Source organism: Nymphaea colorata, chromosome 14 (genome assembly GCF_008831285.2).
Source record: "Nymphaea colorata isolate Beijing-Zhang1983 chromosome 14, ASM883128v2, whole genome shotgun sequence".
NCBI classification, from domain to species: Eukaryota; Viridiplantae; Streptophyta; class Magnoliopsida; order Nymphaeales; family Nymphaeaceae; genus Nymphaea; species Nymphaea colorata.
The window spans coordinates 5518083-5544140 of NC_045151.1; the positions used below are offsets into that span (position 1 = coordinate 5518083).

The 26058-nt window shown below is 38.5% G+C and overlaps 3 protein-coding genes across 4 annotated transcripts; 2 read left to right on the forward strand and 1 right to left on the reverse strand.

The window, feature by feature from the left end:
* The first annotated feature begins 8575 nt into the window (after nucleotides 1-8575).
* LOC116267755 (pentatricopeptide repeat-containing protein At1g08070, chloroplastic-like) lies at nucleotides 8576-12301 on the forward strand. 2 transcript variants are annotated; one of them, XM_031649645.2, is made up of 3 exons: nucleotides 8576-8622; nucleotides 9527-9781; nucleotides 10519-12301. In XM_031649645.2, exons 2-3 carry the CDS (start codon nucleotides 9779-9781, stop codon nucleotides 12295-12297), a joined length of 1782 nt encoding a protein of 593 aa, XP_031505505.1. In that variant the 5' UTR covers nucleotides 8576-8622; nucleotides 9527-9778; the 3' UTR covers nucleotides 12298-12301. The 2 variants fall into 2 exon arrangements, with proteins under 2 accessions (XP_031505505.1, XP_031505506.1); XM_031649646.2 differs by lacking the exons at nucleotides 8576-8622; nucleotides 9527-9781 and adding an exon at nucleotides 9874-10139.
* On the reverse strand, nucleotides 12302-25817 carry LOC116267754 (pentatricopeptide repeat-containing protein At3g59040). Its single transcript, XM_050075163.1, has 7 exons — nucleotides 25537-25817; nucleotides 25063-25378; nucleotides 20110-20400; nucleotides 19150-19395; nucleotides 14388-14512; nucleotides 13285-13383; nucleotides 12302-13209 (listed from the first exon to the last, which is right to left on the reverse strand). Exons 1-7 carry the CDS (start codon nucleotides 25584-25586, stop codon nucleotides 12537-12539), a joined length of 1800 nt encoding a protein of 599 aa, XP_049931120.1. The 5' UTR covers nucleotides 25587-25817; the 3' UTR covers nucleotides 12302-12536.
* On the forward strand, nucleotides 20407-22850 carry LOC126409217 (uncharacterized). Its single transcript, XM_050075164.1, has 2 exons — nucleotides 20407-22356; nucleotides 22471-22850. The coding sequence occupies exons 1-2, from the start codon at nucleotides 21902-21904 to the stop codon at nucleotides 22610-22612; spliced, it is 597 nt and encodes a 198-aa protein (XP_049931121.1). The 5' UTR covers nucleotides 20407-21901; the 3' UTR covers nucleotides 22613-22850.
* Nucleotides 25818-26058: the final 241 nt, after the last annotated feature.

A 26058-nucleotide genomic window follows, 5' to 3' on the forward strand; every position in this document is an offset into this window, starting at 1 on the left:
ACAGTTCGGGTTTTTCTTCCTTACTAGTTGTCGAATCTGAACTCAAATGGCCTTCATCCTCAACAAAAGACTTGTTTTTCTTCTTTCTTTTCTGCTTGGCAGTCTTTTCATTATCCGTCTCTGGAGTAACCATCAAAGCCTTTTGCTCTTCTTGCTCCTTCATAAATCGCTCCATGAACAAACGAAACATATAGTAAGCTTCTGGCTCGATTGCTGGGAGGCCAAGTGTTTCTGGACGGAGTTCAGAGGATGAAGCCTCGTTTTGAGGAGTCTGCTTAGCTTGCGATCTAGTTTCAACCATCTTGTTGGCTTTCAAGTATTCACCTTATGACATAAGAAAATAGAGTTATTGGATGGAAATGATGACAAAATGAAGGTTCATATTGCATTACAAGTTTTAAAAGTTACATCCATAGACACTAATAAAGATGACAACGACAGAAGGAATACAAAGTTGACAACATAAAACTTTTAGGGAAGGATGGATGGTGGTCGGTTGGCATCCCACCACTCAGCATATTCCTTCTTCACCACTGGGCCTATGAACCAAGTGTATGATATTTGTGTCTTCCATTCTTGTCGAGCTACTGCAAACAATGCCGTCCATTGAGGAGAACTAAGGTCAAATTCAGGAATAGCTCCAATTGGTGCATGCACAGAGACCATCTTTTGCCTTTGAGAGAACTGTCTCATACATCTATCAGCACAATAATCAACTATGAAGTAAGGGCCCAAGAGTGTGGTACGCCCATGATGATGGTGAGTGTATCGAGGTAGGCTCTACCGACGATCACAATAATCCCAAATGATCTCTCCTTCATTCAATTGCTCGATCAAACGACGGTATTGCTCCAAGGTTGTTAATGATCCATCAGTGTTTCTGAATAGACTGGCTTGGGGTCCCGCATGCTTGAGGAACCACAATTGTAAAGCATATGTGCATCCTTCTATGAAGTCGATATCTCCAATGGTAAAGCGAGTGAGTCCTCGGTAAAGGAAGGCTAAAGCTGTCATTGCTACTGACAAGTGTCGGGTCCCTCTATGCCCCCATACTCGAAAAAGTTGGGCAATACGGACATCTAAAAGGTCACTTCCATTGGTAAAAAGGGTCACTCCTACTGTGCAGAGTATCATACAATGTTTAATTCTCCCTATGGCTTTTCGAGGTAGGGTAGAAGGTTCAACATAGGTTCCAAATTCTTCATACAAATTTTTCATGTTGATGCTTTGATTTTCATGGTTTTCTACTAAAGGCCAAGTTCTCCGTCCAGTAAAGTGAGCAATGAGGTCATTTGCATTGACCTTGGTTGGGTTCATAAGGAATTGTTTTTCCAATAGATCATTTGGGTCATAAGTTGGGGTAGGGAGGTCTAGTATTTCGGCAAATTCATCTAGTAATATTGTCATTTCTCCCCATGGAAACCAAAAAGAGGAGGTCCTTGGGTTCCAACGCTCGGCGATTGCATGTACCAAATTTCCATCAACTGACTGCATTCCTCCAGCTGCCACTGTCTCTAGCCCACATTCTTCAAAGTAAGAAGGAAACATCCGAGAGAAGGTGGGATGCCAAGTCCGATACCATTCGGGAGCCAAAGGTTGAGACTCAAGAGAAATGTAGGTGGATCGTTTGGGACCTTCCCCAAAGAGGATGTGATCATAAGGGAATGTGACACCACGTTGGAAAGAATACATCTTGAATGATGACTCTAAAAGATAAAGATGGAATTAATGGAAAACATTGACTATGTTGACAAAGACAATATGAGGTAGATGTGCGGAATGAGGTTGCAAATCATCACATAAGGTTTCACGCACATAAACATCTATCATTAATTTTTTTTTTTTTTTTTTTTTTTTTTTAGAAAATTGGGTATAGGAACCTAATTGAGATCATTTTATATCACGATAATCTGATATCAAGTTATGCTTATATACCTTACCCAAATGGCTTAGTACGAGCATAGATTCTTCCTTAGGCAACTAAAGGTATAGCTCATCAACTTATTCTTGATCACTCGTCGATATACCATAAATTACCACTCATGGTACTAACGAGGGGGCATTCCCGCCTAAGGTGTGGTCTAGTTTTAAGGCTTAGTCTTGTGCTACCGCCAAAGACCAAGCCCGGCAACATGATGACCGGGACAAATAGGTATGAGGAATTTTGAAATATAAGAAATCATATAAAATGAGTTGTCTCTAATGCAATGTTGCCTAAGTTTGAAGATTAAAATAGAAGAGCAAACATGGTTTTCAAACAACTCCTAAATTGAGAAGGGTGGTATGTGATCATAGATATGTGTGAACATGATTGATCCTTCTCAATTAGTCTTATGTGCAAGAAAACAATCACAATCACAATCACCAAACAATACAATGAAATGCCAATGGGGTCGAAGCCAAAAGAGGGGACATGCTTTATCATTAGCAATGTATGAGATGTTCAAATTATTGAAAATGCATCAATTATAATCATAGCCAAACGATAACGGGTCCCATCACGGTCGCCATCTGTTTGCATCCCAAAATTTTCATTGGTTTTGGAGTGCTCCAGAAAAATAAGGTTTTTGTTTTGAAAGAGGAAAGAAAGGGACTCGCCCGTCGGTACGAGGATCGACCATTCCCGGCGCCTTTACCGGGGGTAATCAACCCAATGACTATGTTTATCATTGATGCATTTCGTTTTAACTTAAACATCTTTTTGATTCTATATGCGGTGTAGAAAATATTGAAAGTTTGGAGTTTCAAACTTTTGAAAAGGTTCTTGAAGAATTGCTTGAAAAAGTGAAATGTTTTGAGGAAAAAGTGAAACTAGTAAATATCATTTGAAAAACTTGTGAAAACATTTTGAAATCACTTTAGTGTTCGCTTAAGACTTTAAGTAGGTTTGAGATTTTGCTCTAATTCGGTTACCACCTAGCTAGAGCTCCATCCCTTCTTGCTTAAGTTCTTTTAGAGAGGTGCTTGTGATCATAAGTGAAATAAAGTGGGTGAGAATGCATGAATGCATTTACCCTATATGATTGAAAAAAAGTAAAACATTCCTACCACAACATTCATCTAATATCATTCCTACCACAACATACATCTAAGATTTCGTTGTTATAATTATTATATATTGGGTCATTACTTGATTTGTGGTCTTATTGAAGTTGGTAAATAGAAAGTTCATAAGATGAGAATGTTAAGAAGAATACAAGAGATAAAACACTCTTATGAAAGGAAAGAGAGAGATATAGAGAAAGACATGCATATTTGTGTACATATCATCACATATAAAGAGAAAAAGATGTATTGATTCGAAGAGAAAGAGAGATTTTAGAGGAAAAGAAAAATATCATACGCATATATGGGTATGAGAAATGTTATAAGAGAAGATATTTGTCTTGAAAAGAGGAATAAATATTTGAAAGAGAGGAGATTGAACACATGTACATACATATTCATGCATATATGAAAATTTATAAAATATAAAGTGAAAGCATAGAGAGAGAAAGATGGGGGTCATCATGTTGGCATAAATGTATATAACATGTGTATACATCCATACCTTCACAAGATTAAAAAAAATCAAGGAACAACTTAAAATTACCAACTTCAAATTTAATGTGGGCCGGAGGGGAGCTTGGACTCATGCAAGAGTCTGAGCTAAGTCCCTAAGGCCATATTAGAAGGTTCTTTTTGAAAATGTTTTGGAAAATATGATTTATATAAGTATAGAATGTTATTATTTAGTTTGTTGTAAGGGCTATATTTCTTCCACCGTTGGGTATGAAAGAAAACAAGCAACATAACGAAGCACTCGTTAGGGTTCTTAATGTGATGATTAAAAAAGAATCTAGCGCAAAATGTCATGAAAATGCATATTAATATGTACATTTTCGTGAGGGTTTATCCCGGGTTGGACAAGTCCCAACCTCAAAAATTAATATGAAAATAAAGAGTCTCCAAACCACACTCTCATTCCCGCCATACATTCACATGTAAGTAAAGAACCAAACAATCATGCATGCATAATTTATAGATAACATTCAAGGAATGAAAGAAAGAAAGAGAATGATGGAAAAAGCAAAGTTCAATTAGGAGGGAAGACATGATGTAACTATGAATTGATATACCACTTCATCTTCTCATGTTCCCGGTGCACTTTAGTATAGCCTCTTGACTCTAAAATAGAAATTGAGAGCTATCTCTTTTGGCCATGGAGAAATGAGGAAGAGAGGAAAATAAGAGGAAACAAAAAAAAACAATAAGAATGTATTCATGAAAAGAAAGAACATGATTAAAATGAAAGATCATCTCATCTTTCCATGCTCCCGGTGCACTTTGAGTATAGTCTCTTGTCTCTAAAAAGAGATTGAGAGCTACCTTTTTTAGCCGTGGGGAGATGAAGATGAGAAGAAAATATAGAAAGAGATACAATGTTATATTTAATAAAAGAGAAAACATGATTCAATCATGAAACGAAAGATCTTCTCATCTTTTCACACTCCCAATGCACTTGAGCATAGCCTCTTGTCTATAAAAAGAGATTGAGGGCTATCTCCTTTGGTCATGGGAAGAGGAAGAAGAAAGAAAAAAAAAAGAAAATAACAAGGACAAGACTATTGAAGAAATGAAATAACAATAACAACAAAAATATATTCATTAAGGAAAAGAATAACAACAACAAGAATATATTATTGAAGAGAAGAAAGAGCAATAAGATATTAATATAGAGAAAGAACAAGAACAACAGGAATATTAGAAAGAACATGATTTAATCATAAAATAAGATATCATCTCATCTTCTCATGCTCCCGGTGCATTTGAGCATAGCCTCTTGTCTCTAAAAAGAGGTTGAGTGCTATCTCCTTTGGCCATGGGGAGATGAAGATGAGAAGAGAAAATGAAAACAACAACAACACTATGTTTAAGAGAAAGAAATAACATAATAATAAGAACATTAATGAAAAGAAAGAAGAGAGAAATGAGAGAGATGAAGATTACATACCTCTAATAGGAAATGACTTAAGGAAGATGAACACCTTCAATCCCCTTTTGAATGAAGCTCCAAAAGTGCTTGCTCTAAGTTTGAGAAGGAAATGAAAAGAGGAAGAGGGAGAGAGAGAGAGAGGTCAAGAGAAACTCTAAGTCTTCAAGTGAGAATACACTAGAGTTTCTCCCAAGGACCAATCTTGCCCAAGAGGGGGATATGGGGGGGTATTTATAGAGGATTTTGGAGCCAAAACCCAAAATTTGAATTTTTTGACCTAAAAAGACTAAAATCACCCTCCAAAAGGAGATTTTTTGGCCAAAAGGAAGGGCAAATGAGTTTTGTCCACCCAAAAAGACTAAAACTACCCTCTAAAAGGATGTTTTTTGGTCAAAAGGAGGGGTAAATTGGTCTTGTTTACCAAAAAGACTAAAATCACCCTCTAAAAGGAGGTTTTTTTGGTCAAAAAGAGAGGCAAATCGGTCTTGTTTAAAAAAGACTAAAATCACCCTCTAAAAGGAAGGTTTTTTGGTCAAAAGGAGGGGCAAATCGGTCTTGTTTGAAAAAGACTAAAATCACCCTCTAAAAGAAGGTTTTTTGGTCAAAAGGAGGGGCAAATCGGTCTTGTTTGAAAAAGACTAAAATCACCCTCTAAAGGAGGTTTTTTGGTCAAAAGGAGGGGCAAATCGGTCTTGTTTAAAAAAAAGACTAAAATCACCCTCTAAAAGAGGTTTTTTGGTCAAAAGGAGGGGCAAATCGGTCTTGCTTAAAAAAGACTAAAATCACCCTCTAAAAGAAGGTTTTTTTGTCAAAAGGAGGGGCAAATCGGTCTTGTTTAAAAAAGACTAAAATCACCCTCTAAAAGAAGGTTTTTTGGTCAAAAGGAGGCGCAAATCGGTCTTAAATGATTGATTTGGATCTGAACTTGGGTTTTGGATCTAAAAGTAGTATTTTGGATTTAATTTGGATCTGAGAGTTCTATTTTGGATTTAATTTGGATCTGAGAGTAGTATTTTGGAAATCTTGTGCCCAAATTTGAATTTCGCATTTGGATAAAATGCGAAATACTACTTAGTCCTTTAGAAAAATTTGGGGTGATTACAAAACCCTAGATTGAACCTACCTAAAACATATTTGGTTTACTCAATGCCTTAGTCTAGACCTGGCATCAAGCCCACTACAATAAACCCAAACCTATCCCATGTTGGAATGCAGTTGAGACCCTAACCCTAGTCAGGATTACTTTAGTTCCCTTTGAAACCTAAGTAGGTCATATGAACCTAAAACGAACCTAGATCTTGTGGGTTGGATTTTAGATCTTTGAATTTGAATTTGGATATAATTAAATATGGAGTAAGAAAGTTGGTTTTTGATTTGGATATTAAATTTGGAGTATTAGATTTATATTTCAACTAACTTGAATCTTGTACAGAATTGAATTCCAATTTGGATCTTTGACATTATATCTGAAACTTTAAGCCTCAGATCTTAGAATTTGGCTCATACCCTATAGGATTAGATCCTAACTTGAATTTTGGACTTCATATCCCTCTTCTATTTGAACCAAGATCTTAAGTCTTACAAGTTTGAATTTTCATAATCAAATTCAAAGCTTAACCTCAATCGACCCTTGGATCCAAACCCCAATTTCAAGTCAACTTGTTTAGATCTTCAATTTGGATCACCAAGAACAAATTTGGTTGTTTCTGAATCAAATCTTGAACTCAAATTTGGATTTTAATATTTTGGATTTCATATCATAGATATTTTTAGGTCTACGTCCCGAAACCTTAGAAACTTTTCAACTCTAATTGGACCAAGTTTTCATGCATTCATATTAGATCAACCAACAAACTAGTACATGGATTGATGATGATATGGATCTTGAACTATGCTTCTTAGGTTCCAAATATATATTCCTTTCATTTCCTATGCTCTGATTTCTAATGATCCACTTAGATCTTCCAAAATCTCATCTTTTTCAAATTCATGGCATGTTAGGATTTGGATGACAATCATAACTTAGGAATTGGTATACCTAGTCTAGTCCTTGATCTAATTACCCCTAGTCAAGGCATTAGAAAAGGTCAGATATCATGCTAACAGTTCAAGTCCTATCTTTTGTATTTTTTGGCAAGAGATAAAGAGGTGAGTACATTTTCTTTGAACTTTCCTATATGAATGGTCATTTGCAAGATTGAAAAAATTTGTATGTTAATGCCAGCCTTAAAAGTAGAATACAGGTACTCATATTTTAATGTGAGATTTTCCATGTTTTGGTGCACAAAAGTGCAGGATTCAAATTTGTAGAAAGACCAAAGGTTTTGCACATTGCACATAAAATTAGGTAACTGAACCAAGTAAAGACAATTGCTATTTTTCTTTTTGTTATATTGTACCACAGCCAGGAAGCCGCAGCAGAATTTATATTGGCAAAAAATAATGGTAATTAGTTGACCTAATTTGTTATTGCCTATTATGCTTGGTCCTGTTATATTTTGTTTTAGCAATAATAGCGTAGACTATAACCTATCTCATTTCTTCTATTTCAGGTTCGATTGCTGTAGTGTTATGGTTATGTTGAATGCAAAGCAAGATGCTGAGAAAGTCCTTTTACATCGGTTTTTTACTTTTCTTTATCACTTAATAATTGTAAACATGATGTTATTTAGTGCTATTAGACATCTCACAAGTGCAAGATTATGATTATACTTATGGCATTATGATATGTGTTAAAAATGTGAATATGAGTCTCCCTTAATGTTAGCTATATGGTTTACTGGCTCGCATTATGAGATTCTTGTCCAACGGTGGGAGAAATATGTCACTGTCTTGAATATAGTCAAAAGCACAAGGTATCTAAACTTGTACTGTAGTGAAACATTCCTATGTGATAACTCCTTTTGAAACGTTGTGCTTCTCTTTCCTCCATCTTTGTGACATCCCTGTAATTCAAGGATCTCCATTAGTTTTAAGATTTACATTTTCTCAGCTTATCATCTATACCTCTTACAAAATCTGCTTAGGAAGGAATTTCATCATATCAGACCAGATCTAAGGTTATCAAATGTCTATTTCTTGTTAAAGAAGGATCTGCTCCTTAGCAATAATTTTTCACTCTATAAAATCAATTTACATCACAAAATTTTCAGATTTTTAAGACACCATCATAAAGGACTCCCACGAATACAAGCACTCCACATTTTCTTGAGGGCGAGACTCAATGACAACGAGCTATTGTACTTCTCTACAAACCCATTCAGGAGCAACACTATCATCTTCCCTCAAATTTTCTTGTGCAGGTGAGAGAAAGATCTCATCCTTACAAGGCCATCTTCTAGAAGTGGAGGATCTACAGAAAAGTAACCTGAAGCCATCCCTCCATGCCCAGATTATTGGACCGAGGAAGATTCTTTTGTTCTTGCTCACAAAAGAAGGAACATCTATGCCTTGCCTCCCATACGCAAGCTTACCTAGAGGCCACTCTAATGGTCCTCAACTTGGAGGCCTCGGTACTCAATCTGCAGCACCGATAAATCAGTAGCACATTGACAACGAGGTCGGCTAGACCAAGCAATCAACCATCCACAGAAGCCGGAAGCAGTCACTCGAGTGTTTCACCAGCCAAAGCATCATTTAAGTCCAAAGTACTTCAGGAAAACGGTGAAAGAGAGATGGCTCGACTTTCTTTTTTCAATTATGATCGGCTGTTTATAGCCCCGTTCGCGAGATGTGTCCTTGTGCTCCATCCATTATGCCCGAAAATTGTACGGTGACTTTAACCTTTTAACATCATTCATGATTCAACCATCGAATATGTACCATCTGATCCAGGATGAACATAATGAATGGTTAAAAATAAATAAAAAGGAAAAAGTGTAAAGCATTTTCGTTATTTAATATTAATTTTTTTTTTTAACCATCAATCTATTTTAGATGAAGTACTTTGATTAGATGGCTAAATGACTCTAAATAACTAGATTCATTGTTCACTCACTATATATATATATAAACCTTATATATGGCCAGTGGCTTTCTCATTTTCCTTTACTCAAATAAATGGGGACTCTGCTGCTTCTTGTGGTGTTGCTGGAGTTTAATGCAATTCATATCTCTGGATGGCAGTGTATATTTGGTCCTTTTTTTTTTTGTAATGGCTGGTAACGTTCTGTTTGTGGGTGGGATAATTTTAAAATTTTATCCAGCAATTTTTTGATACTCATGAAATACTAGAATTATTTTCCAGGTTCATCAAACACAACTTAAAATTGGAATGGGTGGAAAAAAAAAAACCCTTCTGCCCTCTTTCAGGACTTTTTTTTCCATAATAAAAACATAATTCTTTTTCCCGTGGGCATCAAAAGTATGCTTTGGACAGTATACAGGAGTGGGATTGGCTGGATGGAATTTCCAATGTAGCTACCACATAGGCTCAGTAACGGCAATGGAAAAATTCTACCCAGCCCCTCGCCATTCCGACATCTTGTAGGAAGATTATTCTGTTTTAGCGTTACAAGACCGGATATTAAATTTCATTAATTTTCTTGACAGATTCGTACAACAACCTTGGCGACCGCATCTGCAAGGCGCTCGAGTTTTTCATTTTCTCAAAAGCAAATATTGGACAAGGAATGATATTGTCAAGCAAATGACTGATCGGGGGCATGTCTTGAGACAACGCATTCTGTCTGAATATTGTGTTTTTCCTGAATCAAGCCCAATTTCCTGAACAAGAAGAAGAAGACGAAGAGATAAGAACAAACGCCAGCATCTAGATCCTCAACAAAATCTGAATACAGGGCCATGGTAAATGCTGCATGCAAAATCAAATGTTCCTCCTGTTGCTAAAATATTTACACGTTCATTTTTTTCCCGTCATCTTATACTGCGACAAACAAGTTGCAGTATGTATGACAAGATCCATGAACTAACAAACCAAACATATTGATATTAACTTAACTCTAGTTTAATTTGTGAGCATGTATCCGAAGTCTAATTCCTAGAAACTTGATTATGAGTGAGAGAGAGATTAACAACCCACTGTCTCAAAAAGAGATTTAAAGGGCTCCCCATTCCCCCTCCCTCTCAGATCCTGTGCTGTGTTGGTGTCGGTGAGGTACCAGGCCCCACCACTTACAAATGCAGAGACAGATTCAAAATTAAGGTAAGATGTTGGATGAGACATCTTTAAACATTTGGTCGACAAACTCTGCATAAAACATTTGGTCGACAAACTCTGCATAAAACATTTGGTCGACAAACTCTGCATTTACTGGTTTGAGGGTGAGTGTTGAAATTGGAAAGGCAATCTTCAACCCTCGGAGGAGAGATAGTATGGGAAGAACTATTGAGTGTTGTCAACAGAGCTTTTGTTGGCACGCTGCATTTGTTTCTTCCTCGCTCGAAAGTTTATCTTCATGAGCTCTATAGATTTACTAGACCTAATACAATATCCAGTGGAGAGGTGCTGCTTGTTGAATAACGTCGTTTGAATACTTTGTGTGAGTAATATAATGTTGTTGTGAACCCAATGCATCATGCAGGCCAGATTGCTAGAGGACAAGCTCAGTTCTTTTTTGCAGGCATGTGGAGATTTCAGGCAGGTCTTTCAGATCCACGCCCAGATGATCATCAATTACCTCAGCCAGAGCCACTACCTCTTGCCTAAGATCGTCGCTCAGTGTGGTACTTACAGCCGAATGTCCTACGCACACCAAGTGTTCAGCCAAACGCATCGACCGAACGTGGTTCTCTGGAACACCATGTTCAAAGGGTACGCCGAGAATGAGTTCTACAGGGAAACCGTGGAATTGTATGCTCGGATGCACAGGCAAGGTATTCCGCCCAACAACTTCACGTTTCCGTTCGTCCTTAAGTCTTGCGCCAAGCTCTCTGCCTTCAGGGAAGGGACGGAGGTGCACTCTATTGCTCTAAAGATGGGGCTTATTGCCAATGTGTTTGTGGCCACCACACTGGTTGATGTATATGTTAGTTGCAGGGCAACTACGAGTGCACGACGTGTTTTTGATGAGATGTCCGTAAGAAATGTCATCTCTTGGACTGCAATTATTGCTGGATACATCTCGGTTGGGGATCTGGCTTTGGCACGAAATCTGTTTAATCAAGCTCCGGAGCATGACATGGTTTTGTGGAACACCATGCTAGTTGGTTATCGAGACTCGGGCGATATGGTGAAAGCACGAATGTTGTTCGAGGAAATGCCAGTGAGAGATGTGATATCTTGGAACTCCTTGCTAATTGGATATGCTAACGATGAAGATCTGAGCTCATGCTTGAAGGTGTTCGAGGCAATGCCTGAGAGAAATCTGTTCTCTTGGAATGGCATGCTTGGTGCTTATGCAAATAGTAATCGGTTCCAAGATGTATTAAACTTGTTCAGACAAATGTTGGAATCAAAACTTCAGCCCAATGATGCAAGTTTGGTGATCGTCTTATCAGCCTGTGCAAGATTGGGTGCTCTTGATACTGGCAAGTGGGTTCATTCTTATGCGAACAACAATGGTTTCAAGAATAACTTATATGTCGACAATGGGTTAGTGGATATGTATGCAAAATGTGGAAGCCTTGAAACTGCTATCTGCATATTTGATGAAATGCCCAAGAGAGATGCGATTTCGTGGAATGCAATGATAGGAGGGCTAGCTATGCACGGCCAGGGTATCGAGGCACTGGGGTTCTTTGAGAAGATGCTAAAGAGCAGAGAAATTCCAGATCATGTAACTTTTGTTGGTGTTTTATCAGCTTGTGCACACAGCGGCCTTGTAGACGAAGGTCTTCAATACTTCTGTTTGATGTCTAATGAGTATGGCATTCAACCGATGATAGAACATTGTGGTTGCATGGTTGATCTTCTTGGTCGTGCAGGGTTACTTGTGGAGGCAGCTGATTTCATAAGCAGGATGGCAATGGAAGCTGACTCCATCATCTGGAGTTCCCTTCTAGGTGCATGTAGGTTATATGGTAACATTCGGCTGGCAGAGTACTGCATAGAGAAACTGATTGAACTTGAGCCATCAAATGCAGCAAATTATGTTCTGATGTCCAACATATATGGAGCTGCAGATAAGTGGGAAAACTTTGCGGAGGTAAAACTGACAATGAAGGAAAAGCGGATTCGAAAGAAACCAGGACGAAGTTCCATAGAGGTGAACAACTCCGTCCGTGATTTCTATTCATCAGATGATAGGCATCTAATGGCAGAAGTCTATGACATTCTGAAGGGACTAACAGAAGTTCTGAAATCAGCAGGATATGAACCAAGTATTGATTCACTAACTTCTCCACAAGGAGAGGAAAGCTGAAATAGGAGACTGAAATACAAGCAGGATCCTACATAAAATATGCTGTACAAGTTGCAGAACAGGGTAGGCCTTGTTAACCTGTTGTACAAGCAAGTGATCTATATGACACAAGCTACCCCCATGTGCACTTCTAACTGCACACATTCTTTTCGACACTCTTGAACAGCAGCCTCTGGTGCTTGATAAAGTAATAGCAAAAAACACAGCAACACCGTGATTTTGATCAATCAATCAATAAATCAAGCATGTTCATCATTATCTACATTATCAAAATTCTCTCTGCTGTCATTATATTTGAAAGATACGTTGTTGAGATTTTCTTGACACCGACTGCTATCACCAGCAGCTGAGCTAGCTTCCTCTTGTCCATTTGAAGATGGAACTGCATTACTTCTCTCGTGAGTTGCTTTGAGGATAGAAAATTCCATTTCATCCTCGTCATCACTCTCTTCGCCTTCATCTAACTGTAGGGTTCCATCGAGTTGTTTTTTTTTATTTAGAGTTGCATGTCCAACAAGCTCTTTTGCTTCTTCTTGTTCCTCAGCTGTCTTGGCCAAAGACAGAAGGATATTCTTTGCTTTGTGATCTGCTTTACATCCAGATGACTCCATCTCCTTAAACCAGAAGACGCCACTGCCAAAATCAGCATTCCTTGCATAGGCATCCATCAGAATTGTGAAGATGGTCTGGTTCGGCTTCATTCCTTGCATCCGCATCTCCTCATAGATGCTCATCAGTTTCTCCATATTGTTCAACTTAGCATATCCTTTCATAAGTGCACCATATGTCACAACATTAGGGGAAAGATTGTTCAATTTCAAGCGTCCGAAAATTTTCTCTGCACCATCCATATCAGATGCATTGACATATGCTAGTAACATTGTAGTATAGGAGCACAAATCTGGGTAGCACCTGCAAAACCGTATCTCAGTTAACTTAATAGCAAGAAAGAGAGCGATTTTGTTGGATTCATGAGAAACAAAATACCTGTTCCTTGACATGCTCTTCAAAACAGTTTTAGCTTCCTCCACCATCCCAGATATAGCAAATGCATCAAGAAGAATATTATAAGCTTTCCGTGTCGGCCTGAATATTCAAAAGTTTTATTATATTCAGAAATGAATGCTTCTGTACAAATTTGTCGTGTTCTCATGCAAACAGCATTCAAGCATTTTTAAGCCTCCAAAAGTGTCTACACGGAAATATGAGCATCCGTCCAGTTTCCCTTTTTGAAATGCCATGCAAGGATCTATTATCACCTCTAAATGCGCAGGCTGTTTTTCATGTTAAATTTTGATATAAATCCAGTAAACATATTGATATAGGTACAATAATTCTGTCACTCATGTAGTTGGCAAACTAGTGAATAGGACTCAGATTGCCAGACAGTTGACTCAGGGATCAATAAGTTCATCAGTTACGTGGACGAGTTACAGACCTAAAATTTAAATAAGACAAACAATCAACAATGGTATAAATAGCATAATATCAGCAATTAAGCTATATGAACACAACTGTGCATTATGACAAATTTTTATGATTAACAAGGTTTCATCATTCATCACAAGTAACTGCAAACATTGTGCATTAAATGATAAATCATAAATGCATGACATGAAGGATTGTAGGAGGCACAACAGAATGCTTACTTTGACCTCAATGCACAGGACCTCTGTTACAAGGATAAGGCCGAAGACACAGTGATAATATGATTTTTATCTAACTAAATTTCTATAGATAAAGGACATAATAGAAACCAAAATGGAGTCTCCCTGTGATATAGCATCCACAGGCATTTCTGTACCCCACCTGGAAACAAGAATTGAAACCACACGGCTTCATGCAAAGGAATAAAAGTGCATCTGGATCCATGACTTTCGATCACTGATCTGCATCATGTCCAATCTGGGTTGGCAAACAATTTTCTGGTCAACCCACTGGGTTGGCAGTGACTGGAAATAGAGCTTTTATCTTCCAAACAATAAGACCAACCAGAGCAGCAGAAACAGTACCGTGTTTGAGTTCAAACATGGATCATCCAAAGCATATGCAAGCACAAAAATAAATGGAAATTTTTAGTATCAGCACACCTAACACCTGCATCCAGCATCTCCTCAAAAACTGCCAGAGCTTCATCTTCCCTTCTAGCCTTCCCATAGGCTCTAATCAACAGTGAGTAGCTTGTGACATCAGGATTTGCACCTGCTCTTTGCATCTAGAGTGATTTTGATTTAGCATTTCCACAATGAAGACTAACAAAAAGAATCGAACCCTGGAACAATAAACATCTAAATTGCAGAAGACAGGTTCTTAACCTATGTTGTCAAGGTGACCAGGCGCTGCCTAGGCGCCAGGCAGAGCCTAGGCGCCAGGCAGAGCCTAGGCTGGCGTAGGGCAAGGCCGCAAGGTCTAGTAAACAAGGCAACCAATCTTTTTTTTTTTAACTTTTTTTAGTTACGTTAATATGTCAAGTTATTTTAATTAACTATTACTAATATTTGAAATGTGGAGAGTAGTAATATAACAAGGATAATCAACTTAAACAATCAAAATTTAATTGTTTACCTCATTGAATATGCAAAATCAATATAAGAAGTTTAACATAACTCATTAAATGTAATCTAATACAAACAACAAAAAAACTAGATCTAATCTCTAGAAGAAGAAATGTAAATCTGCAAGAAGGATTTAATCCATACTTAAAGAAAGACATAACCATACTAATGTATACATATAACAGGTATGAGGTATTCCAATACTATATGACAGACAAAGTCACTAACAGTAAATACATATAACAGTATACATATAACAACATAATCAACGTAACAATACATAAAAATACGTAATCAATACGACATAAAGTACATAACAATATATACTCAATTAAGAAACTTTAATTGAAAGGGAATGTGACTTCACTTTCCCATGGACTAGGCATGTTGGAGCCTAGACCAGCCTAGGTGAGCTTAGGTGACAGCCTAGGTGCCAACACATATATCATCGCCTAAGTGGTGGATTTAGGCAATGGGTGTGGAGTCACACTTAGTCCATGCCTAGGCGAGGCCTTAACAACATAGTTCTGAACCAGTAATTTTGAATGCCAAATTTAAGACATGTAAATATCAATTTGTAGCAAGACCCTCTGAACAATTCCAAGAAAGAAAATATACTTTTGCCATGACTGAACCAGCAGAATACACTTCATAAGTAAAGACATCCATTTCATATGGTTCATTTCTGACCCAGTCAGCAAGAAGCAGTAGACCTACTGCATGCGAAATTATCTAAATGCGTCTTTGGAATGGAATAGCTCTCATATCTAGGGCACATGATCAACCAAGGCATCATCAAAATGGAGGCAGACAAAGTAGAGGCAGTGAGAGGATGGCAACCTTCACAGACGATCAAGGAGTTACGTTCCTTCTTGGAACTGGTGGGGTATTACCGCAAGTTCGTGCAGGGTTACGGGCTGATTGCGGCACCATTGATGGAGTTGACGAAGAAAGATGGATTCAGGTGGGGCGAATCACAGGAGGACGCCTTCAAAAAACTGAAACAAGCTATTACATCGGCCCCAGTTCTAAGGATGCCCCATTTCCAAACTCTTTTTATAGTAGAGGCTGATGCTTCCGACCATCGCGTACGTGCAGTCCTCAGTCAAGAGTGCCTCCCTGTTGCATTTTTTAGCAACGCATTGGGACCCGCATTTAAGACCAAGTCGGCCTACGAATGGGAACTAATAGCTATTGTGCTGGTAGTAGTGAAATGGAAGCAATATCTGATGGGGCAGCGGTTTAGGGTGATGACTGATCACCACAGTCTCAAATACTCCCTACTGCAACAGTCTCTATCTCCGTCTTTAGAGCGCTGGATTATGAAACTCATGGCCTTCGATTTTGAAATACAGTTTAGGAAAGGGAAGGAAAACCAGGTGGCCGACGGGCTGTCCCAAGCAGGGAATCATCTAACTGAAACCTAAATGACCTTGTCTCTGGTGCAGGTGGAACTCTGGGGAAAAATTCAACAGCTGCATCAAAGATCAGCCTCAGCTTAGACTATTGAGGAGCAGCTTGACAGCAGCACAAAGAGGAGGTAAGGTTATTCATGGCGTGAGACATATTTGTATTACTAGGGGCGGGTATTGATACCCCCTAAATCCGACCTGATTCCAATATTGCTAGAGTACTTCCATAACTCTCCAGCAGCTGGCCATGAGGGCGTGGAGAGTACGTACAGAAGGGTGAGGACCTCTTTTTGTTCGCCAGGCATGAAGAGGATGATCACAGATTATTATATCAAGAGCTGTGAAATATGCCAACAGAATAAATCGGAAACCAGAAAGCTAGCAGGCCTCTTGCAGCCATTACCCATTCCGGACTGGATTTGGGAAGATATTTCAATGGATTTTGTAGAAGGCTTACCTATGTTCCGTGGAAAATCAGCCATACTAGTTGTGGTGGATCGTTTGTCTAAACATGCTCACTTCATAGCTTTGGCTCATCCCTTCACTGCCAAGATGGCTGCTAAAACATTCCATGACTGCATGGGAAAACTTCAGGGAATGCCTCGGTCAATAGTCAGTGATAAAGACTCCCTATTTTTCAGCTCATTCTGAAAGGAATACTTCCAAATACAGGGCACCAAACTTCAAATATCCACAGCCTACCACCCTCAGTCAGATGACCAGACTGAGATAGTAAACAAGAGTCTTGAAACGTATATCTGTTGCTTTACGGAACAGCGCCCAAAATTGTGGGCAGAATATGCATACAATACAGGCAGGCACTCTTCAACGGGGATCACACCCTTCGAAGCTGTGTACAGCCAGGCACAGCGAGAGAAGAACAAGTAGATGTGCAGCTCAGATGCAGGACGCTGTCCTCAAGGATTTAAAACAGCATCTAATAGCAGCCAAAAATAGGATGGTGATCCAATAGAATAGGAAGCACAGGGATTTACAGCTGCAAATAGGGACTGGGTCTTCCTTCGACGCCCTCCCCATCGACTGGGTCCACCACTTAAAAAAGGAACTGCTAAACTAGCACCAAGGTTCGTTAGCCCTATCAAATCAAGAGGAGAATAGGAACAGTGGCTTATGAATTAAACTTACCGGAAGGGAGTTTGATTCATCCTGTGTTTCACATTTCCAAGTTAAAACCTTGCTTCAGTCCTCCCACAATAAAAGAGAGGAATGCAGTGCCCATATTAGCTGAGCCAGCAGAGCTGTATCCTTACCAAAGGCTGGGCACACGCAAGGTGAGCCAGGGAAAAAATCTTCATACTGAATGGCTCATCGAATGGAATACTTATGAAGATCTACCAGCCACATGGGAGCCCACAGAGGAGATACAAACTCGATTCCTTGATTTCACACCTTGAGGACAAGGTGTAATTGTAAGGGGGGAGTGTTGTTAGGTGTGAAGTTAGTGGGTTGGGAAAGTCTGTTATTGGGTCCATAGAGTCGGGTCAGCAAAGGCAGAATCTGCCCTGCATTGAGTTAGTTTAGGAACTGGGTCGGGTGGATGGTAGGCCTCAATAACCCACCCCATGTTATAGGAACGCAGTATATAAGGTCTTTGAGGGAGTTAACCGTAAGAAGGAATAGAATTACCAATCTTAAGGTGTGAAGGCTGGGCTTTCGCAAGAGCAGTGTGCGTGAGTAATTGCCCTCTGTTAGCGGAAGGCTAACAACCTTAAACATGTTTAAAATCATATGACCATTGTCAATACTAGCCAAGTATTGAACCATCAGACCAGACTTGCTGGAAGGATTTTGGAACTCCTTTTATTCTCATGAAATCTTCACAGTTCTGCGAGAGGTTGAGCTCTTCACATTTTTTCACTGTTGGGAAACTTTAAAGCACTAGAACTTCCATCTCTTGCGTACCTAAAATTACTGCAGTACTTGCCAGACGCTTTCACAATATCCTTTGAAATTTGAATCTTCAGAAATTTTGGCAATGCTTTTATTTTGCAAACCCATTACAGGAAGCTATTCTATTGAACGAGAAAAATGTCTGAGTTCCTTAGGCCAAAAAACGTGTTGAAACATAGAAAGAAACAATATTGTCTAAACTCATTTGAAGAACATATTGCAAGAACAAACCAAAATAGATGACTACAAATGAGTATTAGAATTTCATTCCAAACTTATTTGTTTATTTCAAAACAGTGTCAAAATGTGGACACCAATGACCACGGAACTTCGGGATTCAAATTCAAATATAAATTTGACAGTGGTATTGCAAATCTTCTCTAGAGTTTCTTTCTTTCTCAGGTACTCTAAGAGAGTGTTTGATAGCATGGAAAAGGTTGCCAGCACAGAGGGTCAAATTTTCCCCAAAAAAAGGTCAGATTCTCCTTGGGGCTGACCTTTTTCTGAAATCTTTGGAGTAAAGCAGGTGAAATTTGCTGAAAATTTTCTTAGCGCTTGAGTTAAGGACATACATATAGGTGAAACTTCACCCATCTAAACATTTTCTGGGTGTGTCATGTACCCCCTAAAATCAAATTTCCTTGTTATCATTTTTTTGGAAGAGAAGTGCTTTAGACTCAGTATCGTCATGTATGATGTTGGCGACCATCACCTGTTGATGGACATTTTACTAGGGTTCCCCAACTACAAAAGGAAATGGTCTAATCTGTTTCAGCACCTTACATCATATTACCCATGAAGTTGCCCAAGCCTGTCACAGTCCACAAATTAAAGCATGTACGAGATCAGTGCAGCAACACTGACACAAGGTCCATGTATCATGCTGAATTGTGAGCCTGGGTTTAAGGCTCCAAAGTATTTATACACATCCTGGAGACAAGGAAAACAAGAAAGGATTCAGCATGACATTGTACCTGGTCATAGATGCTTGAAACCTCCTTGTAATTAGTTTCAAACGACATTAGGCTATTAAATGTGACTGTAGATTGTGGCACTCCTCTAGCAGCCATGAGTCCAAACATTTTTCGAGCTTGATCATAGTTCCCTAATTTCCTGTACATGTAAATCATCATATGAAACATCTTCTGGTCTGGCTTGAATGGTGACTTGTCATCTAAAAGGGCATCAAAAATAGTTTCAGCTTCTTTATATTTGTCTCCCTGCAACAATCGGAAACCAAACTAAACAAATTAGGAAGATTACTAGAAAATATAACAGGAATGTCTAAGTTAAGATCACTTGTGCAGACATTACTACTGAGGCATGTTAACTTCTAACATGACCTTTAAAGCCCAAAACTTTCAGTAAAAGGAAGACGAGGAGAGAGAGGACAACAATGTGAGAAAGAGCATCCAGACCCCAAATGCATCTACAGCACACATATCTTGCAACATGCCTTGATAAACCTCTTTACCTTAATATTGAAACTTATATTTTTTGCTGGACTGATCTCTTTACTATATATAGTAGTATGAACATGACAAAATACTAACATTGCTGATATAAAACCTGGCCACATTGATGCTTCTATTTACGTTCTTCTTATAACGATGTATTCTTGTAGTGGAGGATATACTGCATCAACTATTCAAATGATTAAGCATAAGAGTTCTATCCCAGACCTACCAGTCAGCAAAACAACTGTCTCCATCACATCCTCTAACTTGTGTAGATTTGCTTATTAACAATTCCAGAATGTCAAATAACCCATCTAACTGACATATTTGTACAGCAATAAAAAAAATCCAAATGTCAGATTTTGAAAATGTGTAGGAAGTTAGGAACCACTACTTACCAAAAGATCAAGCAAGAACCTAGAAATTGCCAACCCAAATCAGTAAATCACAATAAGCAGCAGAAAAATGAGATATTACCTGAACAAACATTTTAAGAATTAATTGATACGTCAATAATGAGGGCTCAGGTCCATTTAACTGCATCCTACGGAATACTGTCTCAGCCTTGTTGTATTGGCCTGCTCTCCCATATGCTTCCATCAAAGCTGTGTGACACATCACATTTGGGGCATAACCATTCTCGTTCATGTATTTTAACAATATTTCGGCTTTGTTGAATTGCCCTTGTTTCCCATACGCTGTCATAAGCATAAAAAAGTCCATCTCACTGAAGTTCCACCAGTGCTGAAATCTGAGCCATTCAAGCACCTGACAGCTAAAAGTTAATGCACAAAATCTGTATAAATCATGGTCCTGGAAAACTTATCTAGAGTGCCAAAGAAAAAATACTGGCATAGCCTGTAAGAAATGTCATTGAGCATCAATAGAGACATTTTCCCTGCTTCTCTGTACGATACACCTATGATACACTTTTTTTGTGTGTATCATAGGTGTATGAGGCATATCATATGATATGCCCACCATATTGCACAGTACACCTGATATGCCCCATATCTTACAATATGGCGCCAGGGCCACAAAATGCATATCAATCCCCTTTTATTCAATATTTTTTTTTTAAATTGCCCCTCCCCTTCATTCCAAACATTTTTAGGAGCTTTGGGAAGGTGCTTTTATCGGTTTTTGAGAGAAATCACCTATTTGGTTGATAAATCAACAAGTTGAGAGAAAAAAAAAACGTCAGTTTGAAGGAAGATTTGCATGCTGGAGACCAATCATGTTTGGAGGAAAAAGGCTTTTGCATTTCTTTACAAAAGGTATTAAATTTCTCACTTACATTGTAGTTTTTCATTTTTTCTAAAGTTCACCATAGATTTTTATTTGTTTTATAAAGATGAGGCTTCCATATGGCAAGGTGAGTGCGATTGATCAGCTAAAAGTTAAATGCTATGTCACACGGACTCTTCAAAAAAGGGGCCACACCCATGTCGACACGACGCTGGTGTTGGTGCTGGTGCTGATACATGTGCGGTTCCAACACACATCCCAACCACATCCTTTTTTATGCATGTTCAAAATATTTTCTGTATTTTTTTTCTCTTTGTCCCTTTCTTTCTTTATGTACAATAATAAAAGTAAAAAGAAAGGCTAGACTAAGCTAAGAAAAAAGCTCTGTAAAAAGGAGGAGTACCCGTCCGGTACCAGTACGACACTGTACCGGTACCGGTACAAGCTTCGGTACGCCATTGGTGCGGCGTTGACCGTACGGGGTACGGTCAATGCACCAGAGGCCGTATCCGTCCTTTTATGGACACGGTCAAAGTTGACCGAATCCAAATATGTCCATTTTTTAATTTTAACGATTATTTGATTTTATCTTTTAAAACTATTTTAACGTTAAAAAAAACGTAAGTTCGAAACCCTTAAAACTTAAAACATGTTTTCGTTTTAAGTTTTAAGGGTTTTCTCACCTCTTACCGAGCGACGTCCGGCAACAGCAGCGGCAGCGAATGCAGGGGCGGCGAACGCAAGGGCGGAACGGCGATGGCAGCAGCGGAACGGCAACGGCGATGGCAGCGGCGATTGTCACGGGTATTTTTCATTTTTCTTTTCATTTTCATCGGCTCCACCCCTGCCTTCACCGCCGGCGACGACAGTCGGCGATCTTGAGTCTGTTTTTTGTGTTCCCTTTGTTTGTGTTTGTGTTCCCTTTGCATTGTATGTTGCACTTGATGATTCTGAGTTTTTCGATCATGTGCATAGAATTTTATTAAGAAGATGGAACAGAAGCAATAACCCTTTGCATTGTATGACACACTCCTTAAATCTCAAATATTATGGACAAACATGGTTGGCAGGAGGTACTGGTCGTGTTCCTCCTAATCGAGATCCAGAAATATCAAAAAATAGGGAGATATGTTTGGGAAGACTATATTTTGATTCTCATCGGTTGAAGATAATAAATAATGAGTTTGCGACCTTCTCTGGTGGAAGAAATGATTCAATACAAGCTGTAATGGCAAGAGATGAAGAAGATCCTGTTAATTGGTGGTTATGTTTTGGAGCATCGACACCAAATCTCCAACAACTTGCATTGAAGTTATTATCTCAACCTGCAACCTCTTCATGTTGTGAAAGAAATTGGAGCACTTATTCTCAAATTCACAACATCAAGAGAAATAAGCTAACTAGTAAGCGAGCAGAAGATTTAGTTTATGTCCACTCCAACCTACACTTACTTTCACGTACTTCAAGTGATTACAGGTATTTCTTTCTTTTTGTATCTTTGATATGTATACATATTACATATGTATATTATGTTGGTTGTTAAAGTTAATATTAACTTAAATCATATTTTGATTTTCTTGCAACTTGCAGTTCAGGATCATCCAAGTATTGGGATGTTAATCCAGAAGACATTGACGTAGAACTTGAAGGAGAACATGATTTGCATGCTCTTAATATGGATCTTATAGAACCTGTTGTTCCTTATAATCTTGATGATGCAACTGAGGAGTGAGAATGAAAATCAACAAAGTTAATGTATTTTGAATGTTAATTATGAGACTGAGGAGAATGAGAATCAAGACTGATAAATTTTGGATTATGATTTATGAATATGTTATTCGGTTTGTAATTTTTGATATATATATGTGCAAATATGTTATTTTGTTTGAAATTTTTTGACATATATATGTATATGTGCATGTGTGTTTACGGCCGTACCCCCGCACCCAAGTTTTTTAAAAATGGTCCGCACCCGTACCAGCACCGGCTCCCATACCTATGTGACATAGGAAAAAAGCTAAAATTATATATATTATGAATATATATATATATATATATATATATATATATATATATAATAAGTATATATACACCTTCGCCACACCCTCACACCCAAATTTTTTGGGATACGCCACGCTGGCACCTGCACCCCGCACTCATGTGACATAGGTTAAATGTAGCTTCTATAAAACACTTTAAATATTTATTTAATCATAGACATATTTTCAATTGTCATTTGCCATGAACAAGTTCATCTTGTAATGTAAAACACTTTAAAGTTTAAAATTTTAAACTATAAAACTTTAAACTTATTTATTGATGTGATATTGACTTATCATGGCTTATGGATACTGAATATGAATCTTCATTATGCATGATGTATTTTTTATAGAGAACACATTTTTCTTTATTTTTCATGATTTTCCTGTATTTTGTCTTTATTTATTCTATTTGTCATTTTTATATGAATTAAAAAATAATTTTACAATACATTTATGATATGCTAGGATACATTATAATACGATGTATCTATTGGCCCGGCTGATACACATTATGATTGTTTTTCACAACATTGGCTAGAACCTATGTTGCATAAACACTTTAAAAATATGAAGTGTCAGTGCTTGGTCATGTGACACCAACACTCATTGACACTTCTGAGATACTCCATTTGTCCTATGAAAGTATCCAGCAGCCGTGTTAGTCTTTTCCCTCTTCATTTCCTTTTTCCCCCCTTTCCCTCACTTCTTGTTTCTTTTATTCTCATTTTCCCCCTCCCTCTTTCGTCAAGTCACACTCCTCTCTCTCTCTCCAACTCCATATCATCCTTTTACAAATGGATAACAGAAGCACCACCCTCTCGTCCCTTAAAAAGGATGAAGGGGGTCTGTCATCCTTTAAAAAAGATGACCAGTTGTCATCTTTTAACAATGGTCTTTTTAAAAAAATTATTTTATTTAATCAAATTTCCCATTAGACTAAAGTTGTCATCACATAAGTGTAAGCATATAAAGCCATTAAACAGTTAATTAATTAATGCTATAACAGATTTTAGATAAGCATTTCGTCATTTTTACTAGTAAATTTGTTATTTCTTTATATGTGTGTGTGTGTGTGTGTGTGTGTGCAGGCATGTCCAAGTGTCTAATTTTTTAAGGTTTACATTGTGTCCAACACTTGTACATGTGTCTGACGCTGACAACTTTGTCTGTGTTCATGCAACATAGGCGACAACACTTGGGTACCCCTACCACCGCAAATCAAATATCAATAGTGGGTGAAATTTTCTCACCCAATATACCCTTAAAAATGCAAATCTTCAAGGGAAAATACCCACCAATGCACGAGAAGAAATTCTTCCTAAAACTGTAAAACATATTTCAGGCTATCAAACACCAGTAATTGAATCAATAAGTCCTCAGAATATCATATTAATGGAAAACAACATCGTCGTAAATTCAATAACATCATAATCAATAGGTTCTCATATTAATGGAAAGCTACATAGGTGTCCCTTCAATAACATCATATGCATATCGAATTTGAATTTATGTTTTCAGAACATCCATTCAACGTGTCAGCCCACAGTTGCTAGAATGGACATTGAAATTGGGAGGTCGCTGCTTAGTTTTAAAGGATATTGAGTATCGGAAGCAAGAAGCAGGATGCACGTAGAGCCATAACAAACTATGTGTAAATTATACGAGCAGATGTATTAGCATCTAGTTAGAAACATATATATTCTTGTGAAAATCATCATACCTGAACTGTAATTAACAGTCGTAAAGGACTGACACTTGCAACTATAAGAATCGACATCTTAGGTATAGGACTTATGAGGGATTTAAAAATCCGATGGTAGGATTATGGAATCCTAACATTGGGACAAAGGAATCCCTAGTAAGGGAATCAGCATACTTAACCCATAAGGCTAGAAATTTGTCAAAAGGCAGAGGATTTCCTCTCCATGTTTGGTTGCTTGAATTCCGTTGTGAATTTCAGCCTACAACTTCGAGACGGTTCAGTTTTATGGTTTGTCTAATAGTCACCCTCGAAAACCAATATATGGATAGCTCTAGCGATAGGTTCAGGGAAAATGATTCACTCTCACTAGCCATTGAATCATTTGAACCACATATAAGGAAAAACTCCTAGAAAGGACAAAATAAGAAGAACTGGTACCTCACAAACAATTTCCCATTTCTTCATCTGCTTGAATCTCAAAACGGTACCCAATACCACGTCTCGGGAGAGATCCTCGCCACATATCCTCCGGCGCCGGAGAACGGAGACCGCGGATCCGGACTCCTCTATGTCGCTCATCAGCTTCCTCCAATTCTGCTGCTGCAATCCGTCCTCTTTGTCCTTGAAGACTTCCTTCTTCTTCTTCTTCGACCACAAGAACCTTCTCGGCGCCAGCATTGAAATGCAGATCACGTCTCTCTTCCTTCGCACCTTAGTCAAGGAAATCGTCGATTTAACGAAATCCTTGGACTTTCTGCAGAGCAGAAACAACGTCAAACACAAAAAAAAGTGCACCTTTAAACGAAAAAAGAGAAAAGGACCAAATCGGAGACAAATCAAAGCAAGATAACCATGACAAATGAAACCCCAAAAGGAAACCCCAGAGAAAAGAGAGAGAGAGAGAGAGAGAACCTTAGGTCGGTCGAGAAAGAAAGGTTCCAGTGCCACTGAATCGTCTCCATTCTTCCTTTCTCGTATGGGAAGGATAAAGAGAAGAAGAAATTGCATGCGAAAGCGATATCCCAATCCTGAACAGCAGTAATTTATTTTATTGCATCTTAAGAAGGGAAAAAGAGACGATGCGAAGGAAGAAAGACAAACAGCGGCCACTGCGGAGACGCCGATATTTTCCGCCTTATCGACTGGACGACAAGAGGCCCTCTTACAAACCTCAACAGGAATTGAAGACGACGATCGTCGTGAATAAACCCAATCCGAACGACCCCAACTGACGTCACGTGCGGGTTCCGGAGAAAGGACCCGCCAACCTGACCCCGAACGTGGACGTGTGGACGACCCTGTCCTTCTTCCCAAAACCACCAATGAAAGGAGATTTTACCCCTAGTTGCATCTGTCCAAGAATGTCAAATATCGAATCACGGTTCTACCTGAACCTTAAAATTTAGGTCGTCGCGATTATGCCCCCAGGCCCCA

Coding starts and splice junctions, on each gene's coding strand:
- LOC126409217 (XM_050075164.1), top strand. CDS start 21,902: ATGACACACTCCTTAAATCTCAAATATTATGGACAAACATGGTTGGCA. Junction 22,357..22,470: donor CGTACTTCAAGTGATTACAG/GTATTTCTTTCT, acceptor TGCAACTTGCAG/TTCAGGATCATCCAAGTATT.
- LOC116267754 (XM_050075163.1), bottom strand. CDS start 25,586: ATGGAGACGATTCAGTGGCACTGGAACCTTTCTTTCTCGACCGACCTA. Junction 19,396..20,109: donor TTCTTAAAATGTTTGTTCAG/GTAATATCTCAT, acceptor CGATTGTTGCAG/GGAGACAAATATAAAGAAGC. Junction 13,384..14,387: donor ATGCTGGATGCAGGTGTTAG/GTGTGCTGATAC, acceptor TTGAATATTCAG/GCCGACACGGAAAGCTTATA.